This window comes from Montipora foliosa, chromosome 12 (assembly GCF_036669935.1).
Source record: "Montipora foliosa isolate CH-2021 chromosome 12, ASM3666993v2, whole genome shotgun sequence".
NCBI lineage: Eukaryota > Metazoa > Cnidaria > Anthozoa > Scleractinia > Acroporidae > Montipora > Montipora foliosa.
In genome coordinates, this window is record NC_090880.1 from 8625824 (window position 1) to 8645543 (window position 19720).

Consider the following 19720-nt stretch of genomic DNA (forward strand, 5'->3'; position numbering starts at 1 on the left):
ATAGACTTTTACTTTTGTTTCGAAATATTTTTCATTCTTTATTAATTTATATTCATAGTTTTTTTTACACTTTACTTGTTAGTTTTAATATTTTATTAGGAGGGCCACTGGTTTGTTAGTGTTCATACTGTTACTGTTTTCTACTACCCTCAATAAATAAAGATGTTATCTTACCTTTTCGTGTGAATGGGGGCATACACAAGCAGATGAGACCGGCTATGTGGTAGTTATAGATGTGCTACACATAACATATCTATTGCATGAGTACCATTGATCATATGACACTGGACAGGCTCCCCCTGATGCATAGATTCATCTGCTTGGGCTAAATGTTCATAAACTTGGTAAACATCTACAGCTCAACATTTTTCTGGAACGAGTATATTTTCTTTTCTCCTTCTAGGAGTGCCCCTTCTGGTTATTACAGGCACTGCGGACGAAAGCACACAGAAAACCATTTCTCAGCAACTGACAATGAACAAGACAATGGTTAAGTTGTTTGTCAGTCCAAACAGGGAAAACCTGAAGTTTAAAGTTGCAAAGGTCAAAAAGGATGAAACAGTAGCACAGCTGACCTGGCTTGTAAACGAACTTAAGGAGAAGGGACCACTCACTCTGCAAACTCTGATCTTCTGTTGCACAGTGAGGGATATAGCAACAAATGTGAACTGGTTTCTGGTAAAGCTGGACAGTGCAGCATTCTCACCAAGAACGTCAAGAAAGAGGGAAGATTGTTTAATTGCAATTTACCACTCCCTTACAGTTGAAAGCAACAAAGAAAGGCTCACCAAAGGCCTCAAAGAAGATGGAGTTACAAGAGTTGTGTTGGCCACAACAGCCCTCAGTATGGGAGTAAATTTTCCCCACATCAGAAGGGTCATCATGTATGGACCACCAAGAAGCATTTTGGACTTCCATCAGGAGGCCGGTCGTGCTGGCAGAGATGGTTTGCCCTCAGAGGTAACATTGTATTACCACGGACAACAAGCAGCACATTGTGAAGAGGAAGTGAAAGACTTTCTCAGAATGCCTGGTTGCATTCGGGTGGCAGCTTATGCTTCACTGGATGCCAACATCACCCCTATGCAACCAGCCCATGACTGCTGCAGCGCCTGTGCATTGCAGTGCAACTGTGGAAGAAATGATTGTAGGATCACCACAAGTGAAACTGAAACTGAAGTTGCCATGAAAGTGAGAGAGGTGTCACAAGATGACAAGCAGCTCCTGCACAGTGCCTTGCTTGAGTTAAAAGGTAGCATTACGTCCAATACCATTATGGCATTTGGAGATTGTCACGGATTTTCAAGCCAGCTTGTTGGAGAAATTATTGAGAAGTGTGACAAACACTTGTTGATGTCCTGAAATTTGTTCCAGTTTTTTCTGCCAAACATGCCATGATGATATATGAAGTTCTCAATGATGTGTTTGATGAATGTGAAGACATTTCATGTGGTCATGAGCACACTGGGGAAACTGTTTCTACGCAGACTAGCACCTATGACATCGCGTACCTACTTGGGTCTGAGTATGACTATGAAGGTGGACCATGTGACTTGGACATACTGTAAGATTTACAGTAGATTTTATATATTATTTCTTATGTTTAATTAACCCTTTCACTTCCAGAAGTGATCGATTTGCAACTTCTCCTTATAATTTGAATACACTGTTAAGCAAACAGGTGATGATAATTGAGACAATCATCAACTTCAGGCTACTTAATCGATGGACCACAAAATTCTCCCCACTAGAGTACAGGAAAGTATATAGTTCTCACTAAGGCGAATTACTATTCAGATATTGTGAGTGAAAGGGTTAATTAATGAAGGAATAAAATGTCCCATCCTATGTCTTGATACTTTGATAAAGATCATCTGGACATCACCAACGCTCCCGAGACGGCAAAGAGAGAACCCGAGTTACCAGGCAATGGTTCTATCAGCCGTTTGAGGGAGCGTAGTTACGTCAAGATGATCTCTATCAGAGTATAACAACATAGGATGAAATGTTTTATTGCCAAAGAATGAAATGGCAAAGAAGTGAAGCAACAACAACTTTTCTATTCATCCTGAAAAGCTCGTGAAAGAGATAAATTCTCAATACTGCTACTGTTGAAGTTTTGTTGCGTAAACAAGGTTGAAAACACAGTCAATTTACTCCAAAGGTGCATATTTAGTGAAAGGAAATTTGACAAATCAGCATAATTTTTTTCAAAGTAATGTTTCCTTTTTTTTTATTTTTCATTTATTTATTTACACTACTTACAACACAGGTACATCTACTTACACAATTTACAACTACTAAAATCCATTATATTACCATCAAAATTTCTTAAATAACAACATTTACTTACACCGGAATACAATAATACAATAGATTAAATAACATACATGTATTCAGTAAGCTTTAAACAAAAAAGAAAAAAGTCATTACTACGATTTCTCAGCTAAATTATTAATCTATTCCATGCATGCATGGCTTCCTTTTAAATCGTTTATATTAAACATGTTTTTATTTAAATTAATTCATTTATTTTGTTGAGGTTTAAGATTTAAAAGGTACTAAAGAAGATAGAAAACTAGGAAATCTTTCTATTTTTGGCAGTACTTCCTTTGTTTTGCAGGACCATATGTAATATCTGGCAACAAGGAAGTAAAAGTATTGCTTTATGTTAGATAGGGTGTCCGATCTCAGGCCAATTATTATATCGGGAGTGAAAATGTTGGATTTTATTTGATTTTCGGCCAACCATTTTGTAAAGCCCCACCAAAAACAAGACATTTCGCTACACGACCAAAATAAATGAAAAAGAGACTCCTTTTCCGTTCTACAAAAGGTACAAATACCGTTTTCTCTAATGCCTATTTTATCTAGAAAATTATTTGTCGCTAAACGCCTATGAAGTAGTTTAAACTGAAAAATAATTAATTTGGTAGATTTACTGCTGCAGAAAGGGAGTTTGTAAGCCATCTCCCAGTCAATTGTTTTGGAGCACTGAAGGCTGCAGTCGACACACCATTTCTCTTGGCTTTTCCTAGGGCTGCTCTGTTTAGCGCTGATCAGCTTTTCGTAAGCCAGTCTATTGGGTTTAGGAGCTTTTATGAAGTTTTCTACAAAAGTGCTGAAATTTCTGGTTTTTTCATTTTTGTCTTCTATGGCATTCCTTAACAATCTTATGCGCGATACCACCCTGTGATAAACAAGAAAATTTGTTTTGACGTCGAAGCATTCCTTGAATTCAGTGAAAGATAGCAGGTTATCTGTGTCTTTCATTAAATGCCTGACGTTTTGTAATCGTTTGGTAGACCATGATTTGTAGTAAATAGGTTTATTTCCAATTCTCACAAGTGAATTTTGCCACAGAGGTAAGGAGAGCAAATTTTCGGTGGAAGTTATGTTATCGTCATAACTGATTTCTGACCAGATTTTTAGAATTTCTGTTGTAAAGGGGTCTGATACATGTATGAACTTTGCCAAATCATTTTTGTTGAGGTTACCGTTAAAGATAACAGCCACACCAAAATTGTGTAATTCAGAATCAAAGAACAATTTCCATTTACCACTATTATCCTTGTCCAAATATTTTTTGACCCATGTTGATCATCCGTAAACCTCCATTTTTGTAGTCACTGATCATAACATCTCGCTTAATTTTGTCCCCCCTTCCACTCCAGAGAAAGCTGTAGAACATGTTGTTAATCACATCTAAAGCGGCATAGTTCGTTGGCAACGGTGATAGAATATAAAGAAGCTGAGAAGCGATTAAACTTTTTAATACAACGTTTTTCCATAACAGGCTTAGACGACGGTATTCCCAGCAGCTTGAGCAGTTTCTAACCTTTCTTAATTTTTCGTTGTAATTTGCCTTCATGCTAACCACGAGATCGGTCGAAATCCAGACACCTAAGGCCTTAAGTTTGTCTGTAAAGTAATGTTACTTTCATCATTGAAATTGACAAATAAAATGAATAGCTTCGTTTTCAGGTGAATATGTTTCACAAGTGCGATAAGTGCACGCTAAGCAAAAATTTTAAAAGTGTGAAAATCTACTCTACAAGTAATAACAGTTATGTACCAGTGGTAAAATAAAAAGAATGGTATGTTTTGCCTTCTTTCATAATTACAACAATTGTTCTCTGTAGAAACATGAGTAAACTAAAACTGTCAATGTCACAAATTTAGAGCTGGCAAGTACTGATCATTTCCGTCGGAATAGTACCTAGAAATAAATTGATTTTGATCGTGCCTTCTCATTCAGACCTCAGTTTGTACACAGTTTCCCATGTTTTCATGAGGCCTGTCATCCATGAATGGAGGTCGCGGTATTCTAACTTTTTAAGAAGATTGGATGGGAAGTTGATGAACGATGGGTGCCCTAGTCTGCCAGTCTGGTGTCAAAAGGCTCTGAGTTGCATCACGGCCTTGGTGACCTGTGCAACAGCAATCTCAGGGTTCCCTTGGGCTCGAAACCCAACTATAGCACTGAGTCCACAGTCCTTGTCGATGGCATCCATGATCAGCTCCACACGCTCTACAGTGTTAGCAACTCTTTCTGCTGATTTCTCGTTGATATTGGATCCCAGTGCTTTCCACATTGTCTTCACATCTTTGATCATGTGCTCCATTCTTAAATCAAGAGGGATATTTCCACCTTTGATGCCATGTTTGTTATAGAACCTGTTCCACTTAAGATTGTGTGCTCTTTTTTCTGACAACAGTCCCCCTAATTTCACCAGGTAAAGAAAAATGACATAGGAATATTTGGATTTCCCATTTGCTTTGAAAATAAGAAGGGCAAACTTGTAGAGCTCATGAAGCCTTTCCCCATCACCCTCTTTGATAGTATCATCAAATTCAAATAAAGTTAATCCAACTACCAGCTTTGATTTGTGCTAGTTTAATAGAAAATCTTCATTTTCACTGGTCGTTTCTGTGCTGTCTTGTTGGGCCATAGTGAAGTGGGGATGTTCTTGGACTTCGTGCCTTAAAAAGATGAACAAAATTCAATAAACTTCTTAGTATGAACCATAACATTTGATTTGGATTACACAAAAGTCATGACTTGTATTTTTAGACCCAACAATGCTGAACACTCCAAATCACGAGAACAAGCCTCTGCAAGTGTTTATGTTTCCTTCCTGCCTCCCCACTTTGATATTTTCCCTCTTTTGTGCAAGTACCTGATCCTTCCAACTAGTTAGCTAAAAGGAAAGAGGGACTCCTGAGGCAGAGTCAAACACTAATAATATTGTATCCTGGAGTTCGAAACCTGATGCTTAACAACTCAAAGGGTGGCCAGAATCTCAGGTTTCCATGGTAGTGCCTCTACAAATATATTACACATGTGTATATATATATAGTTAAAAGAGTCAGAGGACGGACAACTTTTGGAAGCTAAAAAGTAAAATATATTAAAAAACGTTTTGGTCTTAGACCTTCACCAGTTTACAGCATGTGGATAATAATTAAGTTCAGGAGCTTATATATGGTTTACAAGGAATTTTCGGTATGTTACAAAACTTAACAACAATACAAGTAAAACATCGTTACAAACAAAACAAAAGAAGTAATTCTATTCCGAAAGGTACAATGTAATAACAGCGAGAACTAAAACAATCATTAAAGTAAAGAATTCATGTGCTACATTGAGTTGTGAAGTTATGTGGTTTGTTAAGCTTGCAGACTATTTCGTCTCAAGTGGTCGGTTGGTTGTAGGTGATTCTGTTCCTTGAGTGGAATTCTTGCCTTTTGTTAAGGCCAAAAGGTGCTAATGAGAAAAGTTGCGCACTCCAGTACGCTTCCTTTGTGATCAAAAGTTTATCCAAAATCTCAGTGCAGTTGGTAGCAGACACCTGATCGATACACTGGAAAGAAAAGTCGTTAAGGGCATGCGGACTATTGTTATAATGTACCGCAACCTCACAGGTTTTCTTGTTCGTTACCATTGATGATTTATGATTACGGAATCTAACTTTGAATTGTGTTGCCGTTGAACCAACATATTGCAAGCGACATTTGTTGCAGGATGCAAGATAAATTACATTTTTAGAATCACACGACAGTCTTAGTTTAACAAAGTATTTTCTATTGGTTTGGTAACTCTGAAAAAAATTTGATTCTATAAAAAAGTTTTTGCAAAGATCACATCTACTACTTTTGCATTTAATGCAACCACCTGTTTCATTGGTTTCTTGTTCTACTCTTGTTCTGTATTTCGATGGCACCAAAATTTCTTTCAAGTTTTTTGTTCTACGAAACGAGGGAATAATTGAATTAGATGGAAAAAATTCTCTCAATTTGGGATTAGATTGTATCAGGTGTAAATGCTTCCTAATGACGTACCCTATGTTAGGTAGGTGAGGATTGAAGGTCATCACGAACGGAAACAGTTTTCTGTTTTCCCTGGTTTGGGGCAAAAGCAGATCATCTCTAGGAATGGCGGAGGCTTTAAAGAATTGCCTCTTAACGAGTGTTTTCAGGTAGCCTTGATTAACAAGGTACCTTTCATATTCCAGCATTCGTGTCTCTAAAAAATTCTGATTTGAGAAATTCCTACGTTATTTCAAGGCCACTCCGTATGGAATCGCTTTGACTACATGTTTGGGGTGAGCACTAGTGGGTGGCAAGTACAGATGACTGTCCGTAGGTTTAGAGTAAATGTCTGTTCCAATGAAGCCGTCAATTAGATACAATGTGACGTCTAGCATATTAAGGTAGCTATCAGAAGAGACTAATTCAAATTTGATGGTAGGGTAAAGAGAGTTGATGAATCCTGTGAAGTTTTCTAGAGCCGAGGGACCTTGCTGCCAGAGATCAAAAATGTCATCCCGATATCTCCACCATAAAGCGGGTTTTAGGGGGCCGCAAAATTTTGCTTTGTGATCTAATTCGCCCATGGCTGGATCAGCATAGCTGCATGCGTTCTTTGGGCCCATTGCTGTGCCATGAATTTGCAAAAAGAAATCCCCCTTAAAAGCCGAGTGATTACATTTCAGGCAGATTTCAACTGCTTCGAAGATGCATTTGGTTGATGGTATTGATTTGTCTCTGGCATCAAGGGCCTTTTCAACTGCTGTAAGACCTAAATTATTATCTATGTTGGGGAACATTGAGACAACGTCCCAAGAGACCAACAAGGTGCCTTCAGGGAAAGGACCATTTCTGTTGAGCTCTTTAATTCTATTTAGCAGATCAGTGGTGTCTTTAATGAACGATGGCAATCTCCGCACTAAAGGTTGTAAATAAAATTCTGTGAATTGCGACAATTGTTCTATCGCCGTGCCACAACAAGAGGTTATGAGGCGTAGAGGATTGCCGGCTTTATGGGTCTTAATATTTCCAAATGCTACACCCGGTGGTGCCTCTTTATTCATCACCCATTCTGCTACTTCAACTGAAATTTGTCCTTTCTGTAGCCATTTAGAACACTACTTTTCAACTAAAGAGATGTGTTTGGAGGTTGGGTCGGATTGCATTGGTTTGTAGTGTAATTCATTGTTTAATTGTCCTAACCTCTTGTTTTCGTAATCTTCTGGGTTTAAAACAACAAATCTATATACATATATATACATATATATATACATAAATTGAAAGATTAAAGAGGACGCATCGATTCTCTGTTACTCTGAGTTTTGTAAGGACCAAGGACGGACAACCCCTGGAAGACATTTTTCATTGGGAGAAAAACTTATTATGCCCTGAGCGGGATTTGAACCCACGTCCCCCTGATTACCGGTTGGGTGTGATCACCACTACACTATCAGAGCAACCATGCTAGCTACATGGCCAATCTGGATAGTGAATGGGAATTACGTGGTCATCCCGGGCCAATGTTTTTCCCCAACTAGATGACGCTGGATCAACCAGAACAATGATTCACAGGCGGACGAGAGAGAAGAGGACAATTTGTATGCAAGTTACGAAGGTCTCTCAAGCCAACAGCTCATCCCTGCCCCCCAGGAGGATCACAAATGGATTCACAGTCCAAGCCTTGGCGAAATGTAATTAATTAATGAAGAAAAACTTATTATGCCCTGAGCGGGATTTGAACCCCGTTCAAATCCCGCTCAGGGCATAATAAGTTTTTCTTCATTAATTAATTACATTTCGCCAAGGCTTGGACTGTGAATCCATTTGTGATCCTCCTGGGGGGCAGGGATGAGCTGTTGTTGGCTTGAGAGACCTTCGTAACTTGCATACAAATTGTCCTCTTCTCTCTCGTCCGCCTGTGAATCATCGTTCTGGTTGATCCAGCATCATCTAGTTGGGGAAAAACATTGGCCCGCGATGACCACATAATTCCCATTCACTATCCAGATTGGCCGCTCTGATAGTGTAGCGGTGATCACACCCAACCGGTAATCAGGGAGGCATGGGTTCAAATCCCGCTCAGGGCATAATAAGTTTTTCTCCCAATGAAAAATGTCTTCCTGGGGTTGTCCGTTCTTGGTCCTTACAAAGCTTCATTAATTAATTACATTTCGCCAAGGCTTGGACTGTGAATCCATTTGTGATCCTCCTGGGGGGCAGGGATGAGCTGTTGTTGGCTTGAGAGACCTTCGTAACTTGCATACAAATTGTCCTCTTCTCTCTCGTCCGCCTGTGAATCATCGTTCTGGTTGATCCAGCATCATCTAGTTGGGGAAAAACATTGGCCCGCGATGACCACATAATTCCCATTCACTATCCAGATTGGCCGCTCTGATAGTGTAGCGGTGATCACACCCAACCGGTAATCAGGGAGGCATGGGTTCAAATCCCGCTCAGGGCATAATAAGTTTTTCTCCCAATAAAAAATGTCTTCCAGGGGTTGTCCGTCCTTGGTCCTTACAAAACTTCATTAATTAATTACATTTCGCCAAGGCTTGGACTGTGAATCCATTTGTGATACTCCTGGGGGACAGGGATGAGCTGTTGGCTCGAGAGACCTTCGTAACTTGTATATATATATATATATATATATATATATATATATATATAGACATATATATAGCGTGATCGTTATAAGATTCAAACTTGAAAAACAATAGTAAAAAAGCATTTGTAAATTTATGATTGGTTGTTGAGGATGCAATTGAACCTAAGGAAAAAATTTCCCTTGTGCCTGCAAGTCGATACGAGTTCATTACGTTTGTTGAGCGTTGCCATGTCCGGTTTATATAGAATATAGAATTTCTCGGTACTACATAGATTACATCGTTTGGTAAGGTTGCTGTAAGATTTGGCCTTGGCAAGAATTTTCCAGGAGATTGCGAAGTCTTTCTTTTGATCTTTTAGCTGCCATAGATGTTTGCTCAGTGCGGTGCCATTTTTTTTACTTTCGTTTTTGAATGACATTTGGTGGTTTCGCCATCTCGTCTTGAACTCAGTGGCGGTGAGGCCAACGTACGTCTCTGTGCTTTCGGCGGTCGTGATGGTGGCTTGATACACTACTTCCTTGACTAAGCATTGTCCTTTCAAAGGGCATTTGTCTGGTACTCTGCAGTTGCAGAGTTTGGTGGGTGTTTGTTGTGGAGGTGGTATGTTCTGGCTTAGGATGGTTTTGTTGTGTCCATCGATAATCTGTTTTATGTTTGGTGAACAACTATAACTTAGCTTAAGATTATTTTTGTTAAACAGTTTTCTTAATTTATGGTTCGGTGGGAAGCACCTCTCGATCAAATTTCGGAATTCTCTTCCTATGTTGGTTTGAACATTTTTACTAAATGGTGGGTTGAACCAAATTATGTTTCTTTGCCTCTTTCTCCTGTAAGTGGTGGATTCTGGTGACTGTTGTGGTGGGGTGAATTTGAGGGTGTATGAATAACCGCTTTTCTGCAACGCTTCTTGGTAGGGCGGTGCTGCCTCTTTGAAGGCTTCCTCGTCTGATATATATATATATATATAATATATATATATATATATATATACTGTATCAATATATATATATATATATATATTTATTTATTTATTTATTTAACAAATAAAGAAGCCTTGACTGTGCTCTGTTCTGTTGTAAAGCACGAAGAAAGCGGCTAGAGCACGAAAGAAGTGCTCTAGCTGCTTCCTAAGTGCTTTACAACAGAACAGAGCACAGTCAAGGCTTCTTTATTTGTTTTAAGATAAAGAACAAGTAATTTTCTTCAAAAATTCTACTTTATTTTCAAAGCACGCGCTGCTTGTGTCGAAATGAGGTGTCGTCAGCACAGTGCTTTATGCTCTGATAAAGCACGCTAATTTGGACCAATCAGAGCGCTTGTAAGAATGTTTAAAATTATTTGCTTGGTTAATGAAACAAAGGCTTGTCAAAATATCAATCAACTGGAAAGCGGCTTGACAGAAATCACACAAAATTCGAATTTATGGAAAAACAAGTGCCTCAATGTTCGGTTTCAGTCCGCACAAAAAAAGCAAAAAAGAGGATCTAAATAATTAAGTTCAATGTGAAACCGGCCGAATTGTTGCCCATGAAAACCTGCACGATTTCGACATGACAATTGGAAAACAAACTGTTCAATAATACCCTAGGAAAAATTCGGAAATTCATCTACCATTTCTGCGGATGATGGCATGAGCTTTCATTTGTTCCGTGCTTTGTACTCTCATAAAGCACGCTGTTTAAACCAATGACAGCGCGCGTTATATAGAAACTTCATTATAAATATATATATCAAAACTTCTTAGCAGCACGAAGTAAGATATCGCTTTGATGATCCATACGATGTTTTTGAAATTCATATTTAATCAATACATGTTTCGGATGAAACATCATCCATCGTCAGTTGACAAATGAGAAATAAACTAAAGTTGAGCAATAAATAGTGTAACAAAGTGAGATATAACATGAATAATTAAGGATGAAGGCGAGAACAGAATAAAAACATCCAACCACGAAACAAAACAGAAAAAACCAAACTGTTAAAGCTAAGAAAAGAAACTAATTAGTATGAAAGGGATAAATTAAGATGTTTGACTTGGGAATTTAAAGATGGCTGCTCCCAAAGGATATGCATGGCTTCTTTGATTTTCAACTGGAAACGTGTGGAAGCAGAGTCGAGGATTTTAAAACAGTCTTCTGAACACCGGGAGCGACAATTATCAGAACCTCTCAAGTGCTTAAATATGTGGGAATGTTTGTCGGAGGCGAGATGTTCACGGATGTGAGTGGCGAAGTGTCTATTGGTTTCAGAATCTATGGGCTTCCTAAGATGCATAAGGTTCAAGATCACTCTTCGACACCTCCTTTCCGGCCCATTGTTTCTTCGATTGGAACCTATAATTACAACCTAGCTAAGTATTTATGTACATTGTTAAACCCTCACATCCCTAATGACTACTGTGCTCATGACACTTTTACTTTTGTTAGTGAAGTCACTAGACTCCATACTCTAAATAAGTTCATGGTTTCTTTCGATGTCGAAAGTCTTTTCACCAACATTCCCCTCATCGAATCTATTGACTTAGCGGTAGACTACATTATGAAGGGCAATCCAGATATTAAATTAGGACGGGAAAATCTTACTAAGTTATTTTTCTTTGCCACTGCCCAAACCCATTTTTCATTTTTGGGTAATTTTTACGATCAAATTGATGGGGTAGCCATGGGCTCCCCGCTTGCTCCTGTATTAGCTAATCTCTTTATGGGTCACCATGAGAAACGCTGGTTAGAGAATTACAATTCAGGTATCGAGTTTTACTGTAGATATGTCGACGACACCTTTGCTTTATTTAATACCGAGCAGGATACTTTATCTTTCTTTAGTTACATCAACAGCCAGCATCCTAACATCAAGTTTACTATGGAGAAGGAAGAAAACCACAAGCTTCCCTTCTTAGATGTGCTTTTAGATAACCATAGTAATCAGGGCATTATTACCTCGGTTTTCCAAAAGAAGACCTACACCGGTCTTCTCACTAATTATTACAGCTTTGTACCTTTTAGTTACAAATTAGGACTAGTACGCACTCTGGTTGACCGAGTATTTAAAATTAATAATACTTGGACTGGTTTTCACTTGGACATAAGCAACCTTACCAAAACATTAAGTAAGAATTTGTTTCCTTCTAGCGTTATCGAGAATGTTGTTAGAAAATTTCTCAACAATTACTTTACCTCCGATTCCTCTCAGAGTGTTGCTCGGAAGGAAAATTGTTTGTACTTTAAATTACCGTACATCGGTCCCTTTTCCATCATAACAAAACGCAGAATTAAGAAATTAGTCAACACGTTTTGCAGCGACCTGGAAATTAAGTTGGTGTTCACCCCGTTTAAAATTAGGAGTTGGTTTGGGGCGAAGGATCCTATCCCTGCGGGTTTACGATCGCGAGTCATTTACAAGTTTTCATGTGCAGGCTGTAATGCCTGTTATATTGGTGAAACCAATAGACACTTCGCCACTCGCATCCGTGAACATCTCGCCTCCGACAAACATTCCCACATATTTAAGCACTTGAGAGGTTCTGATAATTGTTGCTCCCGGTGTTCAGAAGACTGTTTTAAAATCCTCGACTCTGCTTTCACACGTTTCCAATTGAAAATCAAAGAAGCCATGCATATCCTTTGGGAGCAGCCATCTTTAAATTCCCAAGTCAAACATCTTAATTTATCCCTTTCATACTAATTAGTTTCTTTTCTTAGCTTTAACAGTTTGGTTTTTTCTGTTTTGTTTCGTGGTTGGATGTTTTTATGCTGTTCTCGCCTTCATCCTTAATTATTCATGTTATATCTCACTTTGTTACACTATTTATTGCTCAACTTTAGTTTATTTCTCATTTGTCAACTGACGATGGATGATGTTTCATCCGAAACATGTATTGATTAAATATGAATTTCAAAAACATCGTATGGATCATCAAAGCGAAATATATATATATATATATATATATATATATATATATATATATAGTGAGAATAAAAGCAGTTTACCCAACGATGAACTCCCAGTAAGAGGATCCAGAGGATACGTGTCTCTCTGTAAATCTGTAGATATTTTGGTATAATAAAACGACGAAGAGACAAACTCTTGACAGTTCCAGCGTTTAATCGACGTTTCGGCCTTCGGCCTTCTTCAGGATAGTTTAAAAGTTAAAAATTAAAAAAGCTATATACAATGGTTCTATAGCTATATAGCTTTTTTAATTTTTAACTTTTAAACTATCCTGAAGGCCGAAACGTCGATTAAACGCTGGAACTGTCAAGAGTTTGTCTCTTCGTCGTTTTATTATACCAAAATATCTATATATATATATATATATATATATATATATATATATCTATATATCTATATATATATATATATATATATACAATATGTATACAATGTGCCCTCCCGGTTGTCACCATAATGGCTTTATGGAAACTCCTGAACTTGGGCACAGGATGTACGGTTATATATACGGTTATATATATACATATATATATATATTCTGATCTAAATTATGCAAATAACAATAGCTTTCCTCACACGCATGTATATAAACTAAGTGATAGGCATTTTCTTTATTAAATACTGTCTGATGAGTATCATGCACAAATGGATTGTTTTTGGTTGCCAAGGGGTGGCATTTTATTTATTTATTTTTTAATTGTAAAAATCTACTCTACAAGTAATAACATTTATGTATCAGAGGTACTGTTATGCTAACAAATTTCTACAATGATTGCTAGTTGGTTGGCCTACCTGTTATGTATTGCTCTAGTTGAGTATACAAGACCACATGCTGCATGGCAGAAGAAATAACTATATGTGTCACGCTCATCAGTCTGATATGGACAGTGGACATGGGAATGTCTTCATGCCTCTTCATGCCTAAGCAAGCCTAAGCAAGAAAACATAGATGCATTTAATCATAAGCCACTGGAGAGGTTTTCAGTCAAGTGAGTAAAGTACTGCTGCAGTGTTGACCAACGTGTTTTTGTTTAGAGTTCTGATTGGCTCACTGTAATGTCTGCATCTGTTGGGCTTAGTTCGTCCAAAGCAACCCTACATGTAATTCAATTAACAGGGGTTAAAGAAATTTAGCACAATTGATTTTATATACTTACCTAACCCTTGTTGAGTGCAGAGCATAAGTCTTCACAGTCTCCAAGCCGACATGGAAACCTTCCTTGACCACACTGTTCAAGTACCTCAATTTCCTCCACCAATGGCTGGATTCCCTCTCGCTCCATTACATATTTCTGCACAAAGGCCACACACACATTTTAGAGGCACCTCCGTCTTTCATCCCTTTGTTCATTCCTCTCTGGCACAGTGCAGCTTGGGACATCTACAGTACCAAATGACATCATAGTTACATGAAAGCAAAATGAATTATTACTAAAATTAATGCCAAGCTTTCAAAACAGAACATCCTTCAAATTTTGTTATGATACATATAAGGTAGCACATTCCCCTTCAATTGTGCAATACTAGGGTTGGCAATACAATGCAATACAAACTTTATTGACACTCCCTAATGAGGGCTTTTCAGTGACAATAAATTAAAGTTAATAAATTTATAGTTAAACTAATGTATGATTAAAAATGATGATACAACTTGCACAAACCAAAAAGTGTGAATACTGTACCTTCCATGTCGCTCATGTCATACATTTCCATGAAGGCAGCACAAATGTGACCTTCTACTTCACATTTGTGGAAGTCTTTGTGTTCGTTGTAGTGGGATTCAATCCCCTTTGCAGCATTTGTTTTGGCTGTCCTATTGATACTTGCCCTAGTGGTTCCAAGCTCTTTTGAAGATGAGTCCTTCACAAACATGTCATACTCTAACTAAAAATAACAGAAATGACAGAAAAAGGAAATCAACTTTAACTGTGTAATGAGAGTGACACTTGACAGTTGTGTGACTTACAGACCTGTGGCCCTTGGGATCCTGATAATAATAGTCATTTGGAAAGCTAGATCTATTTTAAATCTATTTTTTAAAAAGCTGTCAAGTTTTCACATACCATGTACAAATTATACTTTGCATGCCAGTCTGCAAATTCTGTTTCAATACCATCGAGCCTATCAAGTGCACTCTCTCCTAGCTGGTATGTCCACTGGGTATTCCTTGCCCTTTCTTCAAACAACTGATCCCCGTGCATGGGTATGGTAGCCAGGAGACATGACACGTCATCATTCGCCTGGAGAACTGGGGAAGCTGTGCCATGTCACCTGCTACATTGGGGCTGAGGAATTCCACACCCAGAGAACACTGAAAGCAGTAAAAATCATTCCAGATATTATTTTATTTTAATTAAAAAAATTCCACATTTATGATTGGCTTTGATAGCCTGGCTAATTCTTGGTTAGTGTTAACCATATTTGGAAAATGCCAGGATATTATCACCACTGATGTCATTGGTGTGATAATAGCCTCATATTATTGCATCATTGACATCACCCAGGGAAAAGTGTTGATGCATTTAAGAAACATTGCAAATTTAGCCATTATTGAAAATATTAACAATTTTCGAATTGTGGCAATGAGAGAGTACCTTTTATGTTTTTATCATATCATCAGAAAAAAAGAGAGAACCTATAAATGCCAAGGAGTCAGCTCAAATTGGTACAAATGAAATACGACAATTTTTAGGTCACAGAATGGGACTGGAAATATTTTGAATTAATAAAACAATTTAATTGCCTTTTGTATGATATGAAAATTATCCAGGTCCTGGAAGGCATTATGTGACTCTGCTATTGCCTTGTAGGCTAACACCCACCTTGATCTGCATAATTCGTCATATCATACTCCGCTTCATTCAAGAATTGCTCTAAATCACTATATCAACAATGCAGCAAAATTTACTCTGGGTATTAAAAAAAATAAAATGTCTATACTGCCTTAATGTTAGAAGGGAGAGGGTACATGTATCATGGAATCTAACTTGCACTTTGTGACTTTTCTGTCATGACTTAAGAATACTTGTGTGGGATGTGGTGAACTACAACATCTCGCAAAGGCTTGAAACAGTCGAGGTACTTGGTTACTACTCTACTAACCAGGACAGCCCATCTGTTTACCAGGTTGTCCTGCACCACTTTCACAGGAAGAAGATCATCTAGCTCAATGTCCTCCATAGGTCTCCGCCGGCATTTTTCGTCAAGTTGTGGTTCAATACTCTATTGACAACACCATATTGCTGGGTCCAGTGTAGAGATCGATTGGTGTATTCAGACGTCTGAATACGGGCATGCACCATCAGATCTATATTTGCCACCCACAATCCTAAATTGGAAAGGAAAATATATAGAATGACTATCCTGGTTGACAATATGTACCATATTGCTGCCTTTATAGAACTGCAAGCAAGGAAACAGTCCAATTTCTTGACGTTGATGTTATACATATTTGACTAATGGGACCTTAGACACTTGGTATACTTGTAATTAATATTAACATTGCTATCAGGTAGCAGTTTCCCTGGTAGCACCAAAGCAAAAGCCAGATTAATGCAGCATTTGTTGTACCTTGGGTCTCCAAATAAATAACCTGTTAAAATTTTAAGACAGCTCAAAACTGGACTAGGCAGACTGTATCAGTCAAAGTATAAAACAAGCTTTAAATCACGCTTATTTATATTCTGGCAGCATGGTGCCTCTCAGTTGCACTGTTGCTACAGTTACAACTGAAAATGTCAAAACTCCATCTTGTACAATTCTAGCAAGTAAATCTTTGCAGTCCTTGTGCACATCATCATCAAAGTATCTGTAATCTTTCACTGCTGACACTGACATGTCAGGAGCACTTCCCTTTCCTGTTTGATTTTCCATTACATTCTCCAAGAACAAGATGCTGTGCTTAACTCTTACTACCTCTGCCTTCCATGTCAGGAGTTTACGTTTACAATTCTCTCCCATCTTTCAGCTGACATGGAGACCCCTAACTTGCTCATTGTGTCAATATCCACACTTTTTGCGCTACTATGGAAGAGTACTGTTGACATCCGGTAACACAGGGTCCAGAGGAGATATGTTTGTCGTTAGAACATCAAAACCCGTCGAAAACATCTGAAATAATGGGTTATTTTGATTGCGTTACAGTTTCGTTACACATTCTGTATACCGCAAACCAAGAGACTGAGGGCTCGAAAGATCGGCTCACAGTATAAAATACGAAAAGGGCGGAAACTAATTTGGGGCCGATTTTCGAATCCCTGAAACTCAAATGGAATTGAATGAAATTGCCTGATTTTACTAACGTGATCTAGAATTGTTATGTATTTGCCAAATACTGTAGGAAAACGGCATAACAAAGCGTTCAAATTCATTTTCGGCGACCGAAATTTACGGCTTCGAGAGAGAGCTTTCGTTCGGTGTGCACCGCAACATATGGTGACGGAAATGACGCGGTAAAGTTAATGTGCGCAAGATCGGAAGTAATTTTAAGAGAATTGACATGCGCAATCGCTTAAATTTGTCAGTCACATGGGAAGATTTTCCCCGTAACAAGGTACGATTTCGCATAATTTTGGCAAAGATAGGAGAATTTACGAAAAGAAAGAGAGTTAAGCGGTTTTGTTTTTGTCCAGTTCTCGTTCAGGGTTAAAGGTTTTAGTTATTGTTGTGCAGCAGTGTCAATTGATGGCCTGTGAGGCTGTTTCCGATGGCTATTCAGCCGATCCTGGTGACGTCGATAAGAGGTGAGACTGATGTTTTACCTTATTTTTCACGTGAGGATATTTGTTAGAAGATGCCTAGTTAACACTTTGAGTGAGTGGCAGTGAAGGGAAGGTTGATGTTGTACACATCACGTTATAGAAAGTATTTAAAATGTTTTTGATGGAAAACGATTGCCAAGCTAGAGTTGGCCCCAGATAGACAAAGAGCTATTGTGTACGTTGATTATATCGCTCGTTAGTCGTTTGTGCTTATTTCAGTGGTTCACGGTCTATTTCTTATGTAAAAACCTGTGTTGGCTTGCACGAATTTTTTTCGTTTTTTCAATTGATAACTGTATTCCATTGGACAACTGAGCGTACAACTGAGCGTACATGCCAATGTGTTTAAATTGGTAATATGGAAATGTGCTCTCTTCTGTCTTGCCACGTTCTTTTTAAGAGGAGTCTTTTAATTGATAAAATTGTCGATGTAATTGTATACTTTATCATGTTTTTCTTTGAAAAAAAAAACAAGCTGATGCAGTGAATTTTCAGTATCAGAAATAGGATGCTGTTTCTCTTTCTTATACAGTGCTGCTTGCAACCTAAGTGAACAACAGCAAATAATTTTGGATCTAGTGAGCAAGGGACACAATGTATACTTTGGTGGGATAGCCGGCTGTGGAAAAACCTTTGTTGCTCGCCAAATTTTAAAAGTCTTAACTAAGAAAAAAATTGCGATTGCCTGTACTTGCACAACAGGAATTGCTTGTACTCTATATGAGAGGCGTTCAGCAAGGACAATTCATTCTTTTGCTGGGATAGGTCAATGCCGAGGGTCAAAGGAAATGTTGTTGAGAAATGTCCTGGCAAACAACGAATGTGTAAGGAGATGGAGAGAGACAGAGGTACTCTTTATAGATGAAATTTCTATGTTGAGCCAAAGAATTCTCGAAATCATAAATTATGTGGCTCAAAATGTTCGTAACTCAGAGTATCTTTTTGGGGGGCTCCAGCTTGTGGCCTTTGGGGATTTTTTACAGCTCCCTCCTGTGCCAAATACTGTAGACGGTGGAAAATATGCCTCTGAGAGTGCTGTGTGGGATTTGACTTTCCCTCATCAAATAATACTGGAAGAAAGTTTCCGTGCTAAAAATTATGGGGAATTCATTAACCTTTTGAGGGAAATTTCCAGGGGTCAGTGCAGTGAGCAGTCTGCAGAAATAATTCAGAGTCTGTCTCGGCCACTTAATCCAAGTGATTTTGGACTTTCTTATATTCCAAAGGTGTACCCTCTGAATGAGGATGTAGATTTCGCAAATATGTGTGTGCTGGAAACTTTACCCGGTGAGCAGATTCTGTTTGAAGCAACCGATGTTGGAGACAAGAGGCTTTTAAATAAAGGACTAATTGCAAGTGAGAAGTTGGTGTTAAAGGTTGGGGCAAAAGTGATGTTTATTTATAATCTAAATGACCGGATTAAAAATGGTGTTCAAGGCAACGTGACATCATTTTTGAATGGCCTTCCAGTTGTAACAACTGAATCAGAAAGCCTCCTAGTGGACAGGGTGACATGGCCTCTTTATGACCTAAAAGATCCAACAAAAGTTATTGAAACTAGAACACAGCTTCCCCTGAAATTGGCATGGGCAATGACAGTACACAAGGCACAAGGTAAAACCCTGAGTGCTGTGGAAGTTTATTGTGGCAAGGAATTTGCTCCAGGCCACCTTTACGTTGCTTTTTCAAGGGTTGGTAGTAGAGACCAGCTACGTGTTGTTGGCTTTAATTCCAAACGATTGATTCCTGCTCCAAAGGTGGTGCTGGACTTCTTCAAGAATTTACGCAATGTTCCTGCAGATGATGACTGTTCATGTTGTTGCACCAAGGCCCAAATACTGGACATCTGTTCATTAGGCACTGAAGACTCTGACGAGGAATTCGTGGAGGAAGATCTTCAAGAAATTGATGAGGCTGTATCCTACTACCTTGCAACAGTGTCAGAAGCCGAAAGTGACACTGTGAATTTGGCTGAGGTATTGGAAAAGCTGTCTTCAATGGAGAACTGTCAAAGCATTCCTAAAGAATTCAATACTGCTGAATTTGTAACCTTGCTTACAAAGACGGAAGAGGTAACTGAAGTGAGCAGAAGCC

General features: G+C 38.4%; 1 protein-coding gene across 1 annotated transcript; it reads right to left on the reverse strand.

Moving 5' to 3' along the window:
* Positions 1-6557: 6557 nt before the first annotated feature.
* LOC137980658 (uncharacterized) lies at positions 6558-7373 on the reverse strand. The gene has a single exon (XM_068828101.1). It carries the CDS (start codon positions 7371-7373, stop codon positions 6558-6560), a length of 816 nt encoding a protein of 271 aa, XP_068684202.1.
* Between the last annotated feature and the right edge of the window lie 12347 nt (positions 7374-19720).